This window comes from Mustela nivalis, assembly GCF_964662115.1.
Source record: "Mustela nivalis genome assembly, chromosome: 11".
Lineage (NCBI taxonomy): Eukaryota > Metazoa > Chordata > Mammalia > Carnivora > Mustelidae > Mustela > Mustela nivalis.
The window spans coordinates 65,068,451-65,085,248 of record NC_139030.1 but is presented as its reverse complement, the minus strand read 5'-3'; the positions used below and the strand labels follow the sequence as shown (position 1 = coordinate 65,085,248).

At 37.2% G+C, this 16,798-nt stretch overlaps 1 protein-coding gene and 1 long non-coding RNA gene across 6 annotated transcripts in view; one reads left to right on the top strand and one right to left on the bottom strand.

Annotated features, from left to right (window-relative positions):
* The window catches only part of LOC309843934, a 1,014,078-nt gene that overhangs the window by 585,569 nt on the left and 411,711 nt on the right, over window positions 1-16,798 (top strand). The gene's annotated exons all lie outside the window — the stretch shown is intronic.
* Window positions 913-16,798, bottom strand: part of CACNB4 (calcium voltage-gated channel auxiliary subunit beta 4) — a gene marked incomplete at its 5' end in the record, with an annotated part of 250,066 nt that continues 234,180 nt past the window's right edge. For 3 of the 5 annotated variants that reach the window (XM_082689936.1, XM_082689938.1, XM_082689937.1), the window contains 2 exons: window positions 1,382-7,556; window positions 10,003-10,188. In XM_082689936.1, the coding sequence (XP_082546062.1) occupies window positions 7,296-7,556; window positions 10,003-10,188 (447 nt within the window). In that variant the 3' untranslated portion in view covers window positions 1,382-7,295. Of the gene's footprint in view, window positions 7,557-10,002; window positions 10,189-16,798 lie in introns of all 5 variants that reach the window. The other 2 variants (XM_082689935.1, XM_082689939.1) reach the window with 1 other exon arrangement.

Sequence of the window (16,798 nt, the reverse complement as noted above, 5' to 3'; positions counted from 1 at the left end):
CATTTACTGTATTCCCGGCATTGTTTCATATGCCAGCTTAAAAGCATTTGATATATGTATTTTTAGGTAAAAGTGCTTTGCAGAAAAAAGTTACAATGATCTTTGGTTTCCTCATTTATAGTTGGGTCTAATAATCTCTGCCCTATCTTCCAGGATAGCCAGATGGATTAAATGAGATAATGTTTGTGAAATAACTTGGCTGCAATAAGTCACCGCATGGGACGAGTGGGTGGCTCAGTTGGTTGGACGACTGCCTTCGGCTCAGGTCATGATCCCGGAGTCCCGGGATCAAGTCCCGTATCGGGCTCCCAGCTCCATGGGGAGTCTGCTTCTCTCTCTGACCTTCTCTTTGCTCATGTTCTCTCTCAAATAAATAAAATCTTAAAAAAAAAAAGTCACTGCATAATGTTAATTCAAGGATAATAATCAACACAGTACACGTTTCTTTTGAACTTCTTGTGCACTGCAGTGAGAAAAAGTCAAATGTCAATCAAGTGATAGCATGATCACCTGACACTGAGCACATGAAATACCAAGTCATAAGTTTTATGCCATCCATGGAATGCTTATGGATACAGGATATTTTTGGAAAGTCTGATAACTCCCACATTCATCATTTAGGGATTTCTAGTTTATCTAGCTTATTTTTCTATTTGATCCTATTTGCACATATATTTTAATATATTCTGTTTTTGGTGTGTGTCTTTAATTTACGCACTCTTCCTAATATGATACTCTTTTGCAATAATCCATAGTACCTAGCAGAGTATTCAGGAAATCATCACTAAATTGAGTCTGGGCTGTGAGAGCAAATGTTTAGACTTTTTTTCCCTGCAAGAGGTATAGGAAGGAACATACCTCTAAAATAATATAACTATCTCTAGAATAATATAAAGCAGAGTATAACGCTGGTTTCGGTATTTTCTCATTTATTATATAAAAGAAAAAATTAATGCAGTTGGTTTGTACACATTTAAATTCCATAAAACAAATCCATAGAAATTAGGATACTCTATGCATGCACTCTGCATTTTCTTTGTTAAATGTTTTTGTTCACAAAAATAACAACACGTTTTTTTCTTTAAAGCCACTAAAGCAGAGGGAGAACAAAACATGCAGCACTGTACACATTTGCATAGTATATTTTACCCAGCATGCCTTGTAGAATGCTACACATTTACCTATATAAGAAAAATAAAAGGGTGTAAATTATTAAAATAAATAACTAAAATTTAAAGAAAGGAAAAATTTATTTGACGAAGGCAATATTTTTTTCCACTTTGTGCCTGGAGATATAGCAATAGCTTGGGATATCAACAGCCCTCAGAATAACTGGTAAAATCTTTTCACATCAGCTTGCCTTATTTATTTTTAGTATTAGTAAAGTTACGGTTTTCCCTCCCGCCACCCGTTCAAAAAAAAAAAAAAAAAGCTAATAGCTTTAACTTGTGTTTCAGAATAGTATTCAGTACAAAACAAGTGAAAGAATCCCTAAATACTTTACTTTTATGTTGTTGTTGGGACATCTTTATTTATCATTCTGACTTTAGGCTGTGAAAAATATAAAGCATTTCAAACATGTCCAAAATTTAGAAGAGCCGTATAAGCTCATGTACCATTAGTTTTTGTAGTTGTTACTGAAGGAGCAGAAATAAGAACAGTAAATATAGTATGAGTCTTATCACAAAATAACATTTAATAAGTTTTATGCAAGGGAATTAAAGTAAAATAAATTACATCAACAGATTGCAAGGCTATGAAGTAAATTGCTGGAAAAGTATCAAGCAGCAAGTTAAAAAGATGGTAGATGAAATAAATCTGATAAAACTTAGAATTAAATCTATATCCTTTTAAAAAATACGACTGCCAAATTTAACAGTGGATTTTTTTGTAAGTTTGTGCTATAACAAATGTGCTTCTTTCTCCTCAATCTATTTTCATATTATTGGCAAAATATATATCTTTTATGATTTTGAACTATACAATATATGTTTTGCTACATTATTTTTCTACTGCTAATGCAGATAAGAAGTAACAACATAGATTTATTTTGGCAATAAAATGCTTTCATTTTAATAACGTCCCAGAAAATATCGTAAGGCATATGAAAAATAGTATGCAACAATATAGCATTAATGATTCTGCATCTTCGATACATCCCTTATGCATACAGAATTCACACCGACTTCAGGTAAAAGTGTGTGAAAATGGCATGCAAGTAGGGCAATACATAAATAAAGACATAGCCATTTGTTGAGAAATTTGAGTGTTCAAAACACAACCAAGAACACTTACAGAGTATTGAAAAGCTGGAGGCCAGCCACTTTGGGTTCTTACATAGTTCTCCTTTTAACTCCTTATAATTTTCAAAGAGGATGCATCAGTATACTCCCCAGACCACTCTAAATTCATTAGTAACATTTTCTACCATCTTTCTGCAAACATTTTACATACTTCAAAAGGAACAAAGGAAAGTTTCATATGTACCTATGACTCTCCAACACTTGCTATTCACTCTTCTTTGTAAAGTTTCTTAGGGTAAGTGGGAGTTACAGCCCTTGTTCAAGCTTATCTGATGAGATATTTTCTAGTCTTCTCATAATGTCCCTCAATTACAGGAAGCATTTGGGATTAAACCATCCACAAGTAGATAAAAAGAGTTGCTATAAGAGGATGTATTTCATTTGAGAAAGTTCATTTTAATAAAAGAAGAAAACTTTAAAAAGTAATTTTTGCTGTAGCTCTCTGCCCATATAAACCAGTTTCACTATTTGACTAACTCGACTGTTTAAGTTAACAACAAAAAAGTTATCCTTGTTGTCTGAGGACAAATATTGTATTGACTGGTTTGATCATAATTATGTAAAAGAGGTGGCCTGTTCTCTGACCTTTGGACACACTTAGTAACAGAGTATTAACAATATTTAAAGATATGAGGAACTAAGAAAACAAATTTTATTACATAATTTGCTATAATGTTTTCATTCATATAGTCATTCAAAGATAAATTTTATATAATTAAAAAGAAAACAACATGCAACATTGTCATGAAACACAAAGGCAGAAATATAAAAGAAATAAGGGGTACATTCCCATTTATTTAGAACATTTATATGAAGTTTGTTTCAGTGACATGGGATTCTATGATAATACATATGCTTATGTAGGAAATGGCTAACTGTCCACAGGAGACATTAAGGATCAATAAAATTTGAATTTTCAAACCAGCTGCGCTGAAATATCAAGTTTCTGGATCTACTCTTTAGGCTTAGAGCTAGGTATTATAACAAATTGCACACAAAGACAACTCCCTTGCAATTTGTTTCATTCCCTATGATGACTGATTTCTTAAATTAACCTTGTGTCCTGATAAACTGTGAACCAATTCAAAGAAAACTTCACTAACATGGAAGAAATGAAGGGTGACAAGAGTATTTTGGAAACAGTCTAAAAATTAAAGGGAAAGTATATTTTAAGAATTTATGCATTTAGTTTTGCAGCTAGGTTAGCAGTAAGAGTAATAAATTTGATCACTACTTATTGAAAAGTGTTTTTCTCTTTAAAGACAGATTGTCTTCTCTAGAGAAGAGGTAGTATAAATATTAATATATAGGGCAATTCCTACAGTGGCATTACATCATTTTTATTTTTTAGCAAATACCAAAATAAAATTGTTTAACTAAAAAAATACATTGGCATGCAAATTAAGGTTACCTAGAAACATTCTTGACTGACATCCTGGGTCTCAACAACATTTTATGATATGTTCATTCATGGTTTAAATTTGCAAACTATCTTTTGGCATAATTTCCTTCTCTCCCTCCCTTTCAGTGCCCTTGCTTCCTATTATGAATTTTAAGGCCCCCACACAAAAGACAAGTTCAAGTATGCAGGTATGAAAAGAGGTTAACATTCCAAAAATACATTTTGCAAACAACAACAATAATAATTAAAGTAATTAACAAATTCTTCAAAGGGAACAAATACTTTTCTTATAGTTTGTCTTATGTTTAAAAAATTCATTTCATTAAGGACTAAGTGCAATGACATATTGTCACATAATTCATACTCTCTTATTAGGAAAGACTATCAGTCCAAATTGTTAATTTCAATTTGCTTTCCAATAGAACTGTATAAATATAAGAGAGAATCATCAGTCATTTATAAACATTTCCAAGTGTTGCTTTAAATATTGGAGTAAACAAGATAACATTGTTGATTATAATACTGGAGTCACATTATAGCCTTGAGAATTAACATCAGGACTGACAAATTCTATTTTCTTTTTTCCCAGAACTACATTTTCACATTGTCACGTGAGTCTACAGTGTTACATGTTCCCAGACTGAAATTACAGAATATGTAACTTACATATTCTGATATTACATATACTGAAGTTACAGAATGTGTGATTTATACAAGGTTAAACAGCCTCAAAACATTGTAAGACTCGTTTCTCCTGCTTATCATTTGCTATTTTGAAATAAAATCAGTTAAAAACAAAGTATTTTGTGGAATATGTATTTTTCAAAGTTGCTTGATATGCTTGGCAAAAATAAAACTTTCATTTAGTATATATCTGTATTTTTAGTATCATTTACACAGTAAACTCTAACACTTTAAAAAAAGGAAAATGTATATCTCTTATTTACTTGGTGAAGATAAACTTATTACAAAAGGAATGGAAAAGAATATGCCAAATCAAAGTAAAATTTTAAATATATCCATCAAGAAAATATACATTATACCCTTTCCAAGATTGTTAGCTTTTGAATAAGAATGCAAAGCAAAACAGGTACAGACACTTGATGGTAAATGACAATTGGTTTTGTGCACAGATATTGAATGGACCTCTCTTTATCAGCATGACATGGAAGACTTAGAAACAAGGCTTTGAGAGGCTTTAAAAACAAGTGATTTTTAAAAATTGAAAGAATATGGTAATCTCGCTGACTAGGAAATATATGTAAATGCTGTTGCAGCTACCTGCCATAAAATGTAAATATCTTAAAGTAGTTAAGTGACCAGATTGCTAATGCTACTACAGAAAAAGCTGAACAGCTGTCTAGTCTAAATTTATCACCTTGGTGCACTCTTTGCAATTAAATACTTTAATGCGCACAAACAAGAAACCAGTAAAGCATATAGAAAAATGTTTTGGCTAATGTTCTCTTTCTCATGCAAATATGTGCTGTACATGTAATAAATATATTTTCATTTGCTGGAAAATGCTCTTCTGTGCTCTAACAAAGTATTCAGTAATGGCAGGTTAAATGCTTAGTAAAGTGTCTAATGGATACAGCTCTTTAAAATGTCTTAACTGAAAATTCTGTAAGCTTCACTAGATGACAAAAGAAACTCACAAGCCAGTATCACATGTTAACTTTTAGAATTTACTGAGCCCCTATATTCAATTGTATCAAATATGTGCGATAACTTACATAATTATAGACATCCTCGTCATAGCTAAACAGGTTCGTAATGGAGTATGCACAGGGAACAGGAGGGGAGGGAGGTCATGATGGGGTTCAAAATATGTTTAACTATTCACGAATATGGAATTTATTTTCATGGTCAGGAAAATTATTTAACGGGTGTATGTTTTGAAAGCCTAAATAATGAAAGGCGTGGTAGGGAAATAAGGTAATAGAAATCAATTATTATTATTTTCCAAATATAGGCTTCATGACATGTACTGGTAGAAAGGGATTTTTATGCCTTGTCCTACTGGGGCTTTAGAAAAATGCACGCATTGTGGACTTTTAGAAACAAGAGCCTTTCCTGAAAGATATCTGTGTATTGTATAAAAGGGTCAATTTCAATAATTCCTTGGATCATAGTGAATCTAAGGTTTCCTTGATAATATAAGATAGAAGGTCACCAATTCTGTAATTTTAGCCACTGGAAAAACTGTCAAGACTCAACAGGTGAAGAGGAGTGTTCATTAGAAATAAGGCAGCTCAATCTCCAAATTCTTTATAATACTTGAAAATAAAAATGCTGTAGTTTTAGTGAACAAATATACTCTGAATCTATTGAGTTTATTTTTTTATTGCAAGCTTTTAAATTCATCACTTGTTTTCACATTTTTCATTTCATCATTTTGCATAAATGCAGCTTTCAATATCAAAATTGAATGTTTCCATGTAAAACAAAAGTTCTTAGCATGACTATAAAGAATTTGGGGAAGGGCTAGAACATTCACATATTCAAAGACAGAGACTGAATGAAGCAATGGAAAGATATGCGATTGTGCTGGCAGGAAATACCGGCCCATGTTTGTGGGAAGTTGGAAAGATGAATTCCCATCTGGAGATGTTTAGCTTCGCACTCGGGAGGATCTGCGCCCATCCTTACTGTCTGACTCCAGATTCCTGGATGTATATAGTTGTGCTCAGAGCGAGGAAAGGGGAAACAACACCCGGTTTTCTGTTTCCCATGACCAGCTATGATTGGGTTTCTCTGTATTATTCTCTCTCACTGCTAAAGAAATTTTGAGTTTTTTTCTGCCAACTTCAAACAAGCTAACAGTGGTGACTAAACAAAAGGCAAAACACTTTGAATACAATAGCTGTGCCAGGAAAGAAACAAAAATATTAAAATATGAGGAGAGTGTAAAATTTCTGCACTAATTTGAGGTGGGCTTTTTTTTTTTTGGCACTATCGATACTTCTGGTAAGTTTGAAAAGCCATTCTGTCAACATTAACATATGTTAAAATGTTTATACATTCCAACTTTACGTGTAAATTTAGCTTCCAGCAAATAAATACCATACTTGGTGTTGGCTTCTTTTGGTATTTTGACTTTCTTATTAATTAGGTTTTTGGTTTTTTTGTGGCTTTTTTTTTTCAAATTTTTAAATTGACTGCAACATGCTCAAGTAGACTTTCTAGTCGATTTGCCCAAATTCCAACAGGAATTGGTTTATAAATTGGTTCCAACTGGAACTGGTCATTTGGAATTTCCAGCATGGGAAATTACTTTATATGTGCCTTGATAAGTACCCTAAAATTACAAATCGATGTGTCTAAATCTAATGAAGAAAACAAAAGGTACTGTTATGTAAATGCTGAGCTTAAAAATATCTATATGACTGGGCATCTAATAACCATCTAGACTTAAGGGCATCATGTACTTTTTTTTTTTTTTTTTGCCCCTTACTTAGCTTCAAATGACAACAGCCCATAAGCACAGTAAATACTATGCTGTACTTGCCAAGTTAAGATGATTGGTTTATCCTAGCAGTGCTATGGCAAATTGTCAACAGATGAATTTTTTGTTTGCTTCTGCAGACTCAAAGCCTATGTCGGGAGTCATGGCTATATCCCCCAGGCGATCCTCGGTTCCTGTGGGGTTTGTAAGTGTCCTGGTATGAGTCAGGATAATCTTCTTCCACAAGAGGGTAATGATCTCGGCTATGCTGGGAACTGGAAGACAAGCGGTTCCTACTCTTCCGAGCCCTTTCATTGTGATAATTTTCATCAGCAGTCATTAGACTTCGTCTCTCAATTGGAGAGTTCTCCGTGGAGTGGTTGCTGTGCCTCATACGCTGACTCTAAAAATAGCAGAAAGTTCATTGATTACATAATGTCCATTTCATTCATCTAGAAGATGTAAATGTACGTATAGCAGTAGGGTCTGCACAACATGCTAACTGATTTAATAAAACATTTTGATGTACAAATGATCTAGTCAAAAGATCTGGTCTGTTTTATTTGGGGCACAACATGCAAAGATACTAAAATGCAAATAGTTTATGAATTTAATTACATAATGCTATATGTTTATGCTTCCTATTAAAAATAGACAATTGACAGTTAACTGCTGAATGGAACTTAATGCATCTAGGAAGTCCTAATAACTCCGCTTCTACTGCAAAAATGAGGATCACTTTACTCTTGGGAAATAAAGTTCAGAATAGCATTTGCTATTTTATTTCTCTTGAACTGATAAAATCCTTCTCCTCCCGAAGTCATACACTTCACCTTTATCTAGCTGAATGTTCCTCCTACCTTTAAAAAAATTTTTCATGAAATTAGGACTTGTGCTGTCCATAAACAAATGTGTTTGTTTCTTCATCATACATAAATGTTAAGGCTCTCAGCAATATTTTTTCCAAAGGCATATACAATTCTAAAGCTGGCTAACCAATATTTATAATTCTCACTTTCTCAACTAAAATGTCCCACAAAAATTACCTTCAGATATAAACTAAATTCTTTTAATACCACTAACTGAAATCGATACTGTCAAACACTTATTTGATGGCTCAGAAACCGTTACTCAACATTTTTCTTCAAATCACGGGAAAACATGTATCATAGCTGTGTCTCTCTATTTAGGTCACCTCAGTTAAGAAACAGGATCCCAGGTACCTGGGTGGCTCAGTTGGTTAAGCAACTGCCTTTGGCTCAGGTCATGATCTTGGAGTCCCGGGATCAAGTCCCAGGATAGAGTCCCAGGATTGAGTCCCAGCTCCATGGGGAGTCTGCTTCTCCCCTCTCATGCTCTCTCTAACTGTCTCTCTCTCAAATAAATAAATAAAAATCTTAAAAAAAAAAATAAAAAAGAAACAGGATCCCGATGAGACCAAGGACCCAGATCCAGTTCCTCTAAGTGACACCTTCACAGGGTGGGAAAATCATTCAGCAGGCATAGCCTATGCCTTTAACCCCAGCCAGAGTCTAACAATTAAATACCCATGGTCACTAAGAGAGATTGGGTCCAGGATAAAGAGTACTATGTTAATTCAAGTGAAGCTGGGAGAAACACTGCAGGGGGATGTCTGAGAGGTGAGGAGTCCGGAGTGTCCTGTCCATAAACAAATCACATTTTGATTAACCTACACTACAGAAGCATATTGCTTTGTGCATCCATTTCTCATCCCACCGAGTATAATTCAGAGCCAATCCAAACTAGTCAGTGGAGATGTCTACACTTGGATTAGCAAAGAGGCAGTGAAACCAGGCAAGAAACAGTCCTGGTGCATACAAATATACCACATATTACACGAGGGCATTTCCCATGTTCATTTCCAGCCTCAAAAACTATTCATTTGTAGGGCAGGTTTTTGCTTACAAAGATGAAATTTTGCAGCAAAGTAATATGGTTTAGAATAGCATTTTAGAGAGTGCCCTTTCTCTCAGAGTTAAGTCTATGTGATCTACAGTTATGATTATCAATATAATCCATGAATATAAAACTAGTCACGATACAAGATGGCTCAACAGACTACAAGTTCCTTAACCAGCTATGGGTTAGGTTACATTCCAGCAGGTGCTTGATAAATGGTAAATAATAATTGATGTAAGAAGGCAAAAGACCCTTTGTATCATAATGTCTCTAGCTCTTCACACCCAGCCCTGAGTACAGCACTAGAAGAGCAGAAGAAAAAACTTTCTTCTCCTGCACTTATCCCCAACTTCCCTAAAGGACACCTGCCATCGCTACTGGCCAAGATGGACACCCACACACCCCCAAGAAAACTCAGGGGTCTGTCACTGTTTCTGAACAGAGTGGCTCTGCTCGTGTCCACGTTCTGTACTGAGCAAGCTCCGGGACAGGCCTGGCAGTCTGGGAGGGCAGGATTAATTAAGGGCAGACAAAAGGCCCAAATGTCCCAAAACACTTGACTTCGCTTGCCATGGTGCTTACCCTACCACCAATGTATCATCTTTAAGAAGTGACCTGGAGAAGTAATGGACAGTTGCACTGAGTAGGGAGTGAGTGCCCTGGCAGAGTTTAGACACAGGAGGGATTAATTTGTCTGAGTAAAAGTTATCGTACATTAACAGAGAGCAAAGTTCTGTGGAAAGGGTCACTGTGGGTAAATTGGCCTAGGGTAGACCATGGTGAGGTAATATTTTATATATATATATATATAATGCCCACCCATGTTTCCCTCTTCACATTAACGATTATCCAGTCTTCATCCCAACTAGGTTCCCTGTAGAATCTTCAACCTAAGGTTATAAAAAAACATGGGTAGGAAGTGACAATACCTGTAACCCGGAAATTGCTGTGGGATATGGTGAGAGCGCAGTTGAGCCCAAATTCCTTCCGAGCAGAGGGGTCATGGGGGTGCTACTGGTAGTGTGGGTAGCACGCCAGTAAGCTTCAAGGTACTCTCCCAGATGTTCGCACGCATCCTCCAACTGATTTTCATCCAGTATAACATCAAACATCTCCTGCAGATGGTAAGACAAAAAAACCATTCTACTTAGGCTTCAGGTTTTAGGCAATGAAACCTAAAATTCCACTTAATGTAGATAATAGCATTTCTTTTTTTTTTTTAAGATTTTATTTATTTATTTGACAGAGGGAGACACAGCAAGGGAGGGAACACAAGCAGGGGGAGTGGGAGAGGAAGAACCAGGCTTCCCACAGAGCAGTGAGCCAGACGTGGGGCTCGATCCCAGGATTCTGGGATCATGACCCGAGCTGCAGGCAGATGACCCATGACTGAGCCACGTAGGCACCCCCAGATACTAGCATTTCCAACATCTAAGAGCAAATATCACTTTTGAGGGGCTGGACTGGCAGGTTCTAAAATTAAAGTCAAGTGAGGTGCTCCACAGTTAACCAAGTGCAAATTTGGACATTGACATTGACAAGAAAACAGAAGTGCTCACTAAATGTTCAGATCTTCCACTGTTTAGAAGTAAAAGATGAGGTGACTGTATCAGCGTCATATGTAGAATATAGCAAAAACACATTCATATCTATCCATAGATTCCTAAGGAGCTCAATGATACTTGAGAATACAAGAGGAGCAAGTTAATGGCATTGAAAGAGGAGTTCTAAAACATTCTGGGCAATGACCATATCATTGGAATAAACATTTCATCTGCCAAAGTAACTATGTTGAAGGGAATAACATTGACTAAGAGAATCTTCAGAATGCCTGTGAAAATATTTTCTGTCTCATGATAAAACAATATGGAAAGAAGGTTTAGGATTAATGCCAGAAAACCACATTAGGGTGATTTCTGCTACCAAAAGATCGTTGTGTGAAACAATTAAAAAAGAACAAGGCCCACGAGTATTTAATTGTGGGGAGGAAGGAGTGTCACACAAGAAGTGTCTGGTATCCATGTTTCTGTCAGTAAGGGCTTTGTCCCACATCTAGCCTCTAATCAGGAAGTGTTTTCCCCCACAAAGCAGCAAAACGGCACTTCAGCATCACAGCAGTATGGCTGGGAACACACACAGGACGGACAGCCAGAAACCGTGGCCCCTCACAAGGAGAAAAGCCATCCCATAGCTTAGAGAAAACACACTTCCAGCTTCCAACAGCTGGATTCGCACCTTCCCTCTCGCACCACCTCTGCCACTACCTACCTACTTTTACAAGCTCATTTTGCCAAAATAAGAACCTTCCACTAATGAATCAAATACAGGGTTACTGCCATCAGCACAGATACTGTGGCTGGATTGTAGGTTCGTGGCAACTGGACAACTATGAGTTGGTGATAGGTTAGCTGACTCACTCTGGTTGGTGAGAGGCTTCCCTCAAGCAGAAGTCACCATGGCAACGATCTCTTTCCCAACATTTACTATTTGAATGTTTTCATCACATTGATCCCTACTGAACATTTTGACCTTAATTTGCAGAGCAGTTTGAAAGTCAGGGAGAAATATTTAACAGTGGCAAATGTTTAGTAATTACGCAAAGAATAGGTGACTTCAGTCCAAACCGACTAGCGTTTGAGAGGACTCAGCCAATTCAGCTCATGTAGAAACCTTTCCCCAGGTACCTGCGTGGCTCGGTCAGCTGAGCAAATAAATGACTCCTGATTTCAGCTCAGGTCATGATCACTGGGTCATGAGACTGAACCCTATGTCGGGCTCTGCACCTGGCGTGGAATCTGCTTAAGATTCTCTCTCTCGGGCACCAGGGTGGCTCAGTTGGTTAAGTAACTGCCTTCGGCTCAGGTCATGATCCTGGAGTCCTAGAATCAAGTCCCACACTGGGCTCTCTGTTTAGGAGGGAGTCTGCTTCTCCCTCTGACCCTCCCCCATCTCATGCTCTTTCTCTTTCTCTCACTCTCTCTCAAATAAATAAAAATCTTAAGAAAAAAAAAAAAAGATTCTTTCTTCCCCCCTCTGGCCCTTCCCCCTCAAAAAAAGAAACCTTTCCTCTTATTAGTCAATTTCAGATAGTTCTTTGCATGTTTTATTTATTGATAACATTTTTACTTAGTACCTATTTTGTGCTAGGCATTGTAAGCACCCAACGGCAAAGGATACAGATATCATCCCTAAGCTCAAGAAACTCTCCTCTTCTAGTGGGAGACACAAGTATTAAAATCCATAATACGCCAGGTCTTTCATTCAGAAAATAAAGAGATGAGCCAGTGAATGTTCAGAAAGGCAGCTTTAAGTTTGGAATTTAGAATGAGGCCCATAGACACAGGTGAGAGTTGAACTTATGAGGGAGGGGAAATTATAAGTAAGTCAAAGAATTCTATCTGCAGAGGGAAGAGAAGAAAACAGATAAAGAGAAGAATCAACAGGAGAAAAAGACAATGTGGCCCATGAGAGAATGGGAAAACAGCTGGTTCCTAATGTCAGTCAACATACATCCTTACCATAAATGCCCCGTTCCACAAAAGTAACTCAAGGGAATTTCTGCCTCTGGCTGTCAAAAGCCCCCATCCCATTAATGTAACCCATCAGTAGGTACAAATGCCAAGTTTGAGAACTTTCCCTAATGCTTTGATACGAACTTGCATTCTCCGACCGCACTGCCGCACTTAACTTGAGAGGGAAGAGAACAGCCCCCTGCCCCACCGTCAAAGAGTGCACGCAGACTCAGAAAGATGACCCAGGAAGAAAGATGACACTGGGCAGCACAGGAACAAATGTCTACTCTCAGCCACTGTACACTAAAACTGTCCACAAATTCTGAACTGTATGTGATTTGGAGTCTGTGGTTTGCATAATTTCATTTACGTTACTGTCTACTTCACTTACATAGGTCTCATTCTATAAGGTGGGTTCTCAAAAACGTGGGGTCTCAAAAACTCATTTTTTTTTTGCTTTCATAAAGTCCCAAGTGAAAGCACCTTCTGAGGACCCCTGGACTGAGGGTCCAGACTATGGAAGTCAGGACAACTAAGCCTGGAAAGAAAAAAAAAAAAAACCACAAACAAACAGGGAAGGAGCCCCCACTAAAGGGTATCATTTGAATAAGGTTTCTATCCACTTCACTGTTCCACATGTTACACTGTCACACTGCAGATAAAATTAAACATACACTTTATTACAAGTCATTTTAATAAAGTACTCCTCTTTGCCAATGGACAGAATTTGTATCTATCAGCACATGGCTGTTTGCTCAAGCCTCAATCATTTCTAGGAAACGGTATTTTTGCACCTGCTAAAAAGACAGCTATATGATGAAGATGATTTGAAACTGCTTTTATGCTTTCAAAAGCACCAAGGAAGCAAATTTCAGCTTCTGAATGAATACTGACATATGCGTCTTATTTTCAATGAAGAAGAATTTCACAGCCTGTATATCTGTGACAATTTTTCTTTTCAACTGTTTAGGAAATAACACAGCTGATAAGACCAGAGTGTTAGAATGTGAGTATGAGGGCATACATTTTTTTAAGAAATGATACATGAAATTCAAAGAGAAGCAGCCCCATGAGTTATGCAAATAAGCTTTGCTGATTTTTCAAAAATTTAAAGGTTCAAGTCTAATTAGTTCCTTACTGTGCCACACGTGAGACTTCTGGCATGGGATATGGATTCAGACAGCTATTTGATCAGCAGCAGAGGGTGTGGGTAAGGGGACGATCACAGGCAGTGAAGAGGGACCCACTCAATGATACCATGCCCTTGGTGAATGCCTGAGATAGGGTAACACAGAAAGCTGTTTGCCAAGTTCTTCCACAGCAGACGCCTCTGGCATACTGTGTTGGGATCTTTTCTTTAGCTGAGGTGGGCAGAAAGAATGTGGCTGCTGAAGTAAATACATCATGAGCAGAGGAGTCAAAACAAACTCTTGGAAAATAAGGCACAGCAGGTGCCATTTCTGCATAAGCTTTTTGGGGAAAATGAAATACTAAAGCATTATAAATGTAAGAAGAGTGAAAACCAGGCCTCCAGCTCATCCAGTGGTTCAGAGAACGAGATGACAGGAACCAGAGAAAGCAAAGACTGATGCCGAATTCAGTGGAAAGGAAGATCTGACTTATCTTTTAAGAAAATCTTAAGTACTTAACGTTAAGATCTGTCTGGTTGTCCATTCACAGAGCCACACAAAGATTCCCGGGGAAGGTACCTGAATCAAGGCAACTATCCTGATCTGCCTAGGACTGAGTGCTTTTGGGCGCTTGGAACTATCAGTGTCTGAATCTGCACAATCTGAGGGGAAGTGGGACACCTGGTCACCCTAGCTTTTACAGAAGATAGAGCACTTTCTACATCAAGAATTGAAGTAGGTTCTGTTTATTTCTTTTACATTCCTTTGCGCGGGGAGATGCTGAGACAAAGTGGACAAGTCTTTCTTTATGACTATGAAATCCATCCTTTCTAGCATAGAGGGGAGGGTCTCATGAAACCTAACATATAATTTGTAATATGTTTTATCTAGGATATTGCCATTGAATATTTCCTAATAAAAAGTTCATAAAACTTAGAAATTAATTTTGTAATTTAGTTTTAATTTTTTTTAAAGTTGGTGCATTACAGAAGACTTGCTAGGCATGAGATTAAATACATATAAACTCTCCCATGGGATGTACAACACTTTACATTTACTTTTTGTGCATAAATAAAACCTTAGGTGGTGCCTATTTCCTATTTCTAAGAGGAAAAAAGAAATAATAGGGGGAAGTACATTTTTTATTTCTTTGCTCCTAGAATACAGAGATCCTGAATCTGTTACCATTAAAAAAAAATGACTAGCAGATACGATTCAGTAAAATAAAATGGCTGAATGGCACATATGTAATGCTAATTATAGAATAACCAACTGATGTTTCTTTCATATCACAAGTGCATTCTTGATATTATTAGGACTTTTGAAGTCATGATTACTTAACTCACTGGTCAACTAGTGATGGGAAACTAGATGCTAAATTAAAAGAATCTTGAAAGACTTAGGAGGTCTTATAGGGGATAAAAGAAAGCCTATCAATACTGTGGGCTCTAGCAGCTCATCTCAGTTTCCAACTTCAAGAAGCTGAATGAGAAAAGACAACCAGAATTCCTGCCACTAATTTTGGGGGCAAAACATGAAAGCAAAGAGTATCAGTAACTCTGATCCCTTGTAGTTTCTCTCTTAACAATCTGTGACATTCCTCATAAACCCACACACATTTCCTCACTGCCCCTCCATCCTGGCCACTCTTCTTCTTCAAAAACTACAATATCTCCCAGTGCTACTGTCTGTAGAAGAGGCACCCAGTATTTTTGTTAAGCTCAAATTAACCAAATGCTTTAAATCATAGCCCTGGTGGGAATGCTAAGTTGGTGGGGACCCAAGTCAGTGTTATCCAAGTTGGGTGGTTAAGATCCCCGCACAAGAGTAGTCTTTGGATTGAGAGAAACTAGATCCCATGCAGCCTTGTTTCATGAGGGAAACCTCTCAAACTGATTACTCTCTTTTTCAAAAGCACTATTATGAATTAAACTGTGGACGCCCAGAGGCCCTGTAATAATGAAAGCACCACTGGAGACAGTTACTTTAAATAGAAGGGTGAATCCACACGGTTCTAAATAATTTACATAAAACGGCTGGGAAAGAGCAGTGGAAAATTACTACCGTGATAGCAATATGGTCAAGGATACTGGGCACTATCATTCACTTCAGAGTTCTTGTGTTTACTAGAATAAATCTGAGTCTATTCAGCAATGCAAAATAAAGGGTGACAGAAGAGAACGCCTCTGGTTACTGTAATGTTAGAGGTTTGTGTGACTCTGTGAGGAGATGAGTTCCCCTCTTGCAGAGAGAGCGATCAATGTCATTTTGCAAGCTCAAAAAAATAATACAGACCAAAGAGCCACAGGGTCATCTTATGGTAACACAACACAGCTTGTAACTAAGTAGGATTAAGGGATTATATTTCCTTTATATATTCAATTGTCTGCCCGTCTGCTTTTCTCATCATGTATTGTGAGACTCTTATTACCACAGTACTGGGGCGATTTGATGAACGCTGGTCTTCTTAAAATGTACTATTTTCAATTTCTCTGAAAAGGAAAAGGGTACTAATACCTGGTAGAAGCAACATGAAATCTCCCAATATACTGTATAGATTATATATATTGTATAGATTTATATATATATAAAATATATATATATTTTATATTCCAATTAAAAATTTAGGCTGGTCATATTTTTTTAAAAAATGGGTCCTAGTCTCATTGGCTCCTTTTCTGTCTGCATCTCACCCATTTTGTTTCTGTGAATCCAGAGCAGGTAAAGAAGCAAAGTCTTCCCTCTTCCAGAATACAACTGTCTGTGGCAAATGAAACATGGCCACAGATTCTCTGACATTCCCTTCCCTGAGATAGAGGGTTTATGTCCTCTCTCCTTGAATCTGGGGAGTTCTTGGAACTCCTTTGCCTAGCAGAATGTTGTACCATTATCTAAGGCCAGTATCTAAGCCTAAGAGACTGGAATACTTGGCTCTTGGAGCCCTGGGAGCTGCCGTGTTAAGAAGTCTGAATCCCTGTCATAGAGAAGCCATGGAAAGGCCCTAAGACCACATGGAGAGAGAGGAGCTGGCTACGCCCAGCCTTGCAGTCATCCCTGCTAAGCGGCCATGTCAGCCACCAGCC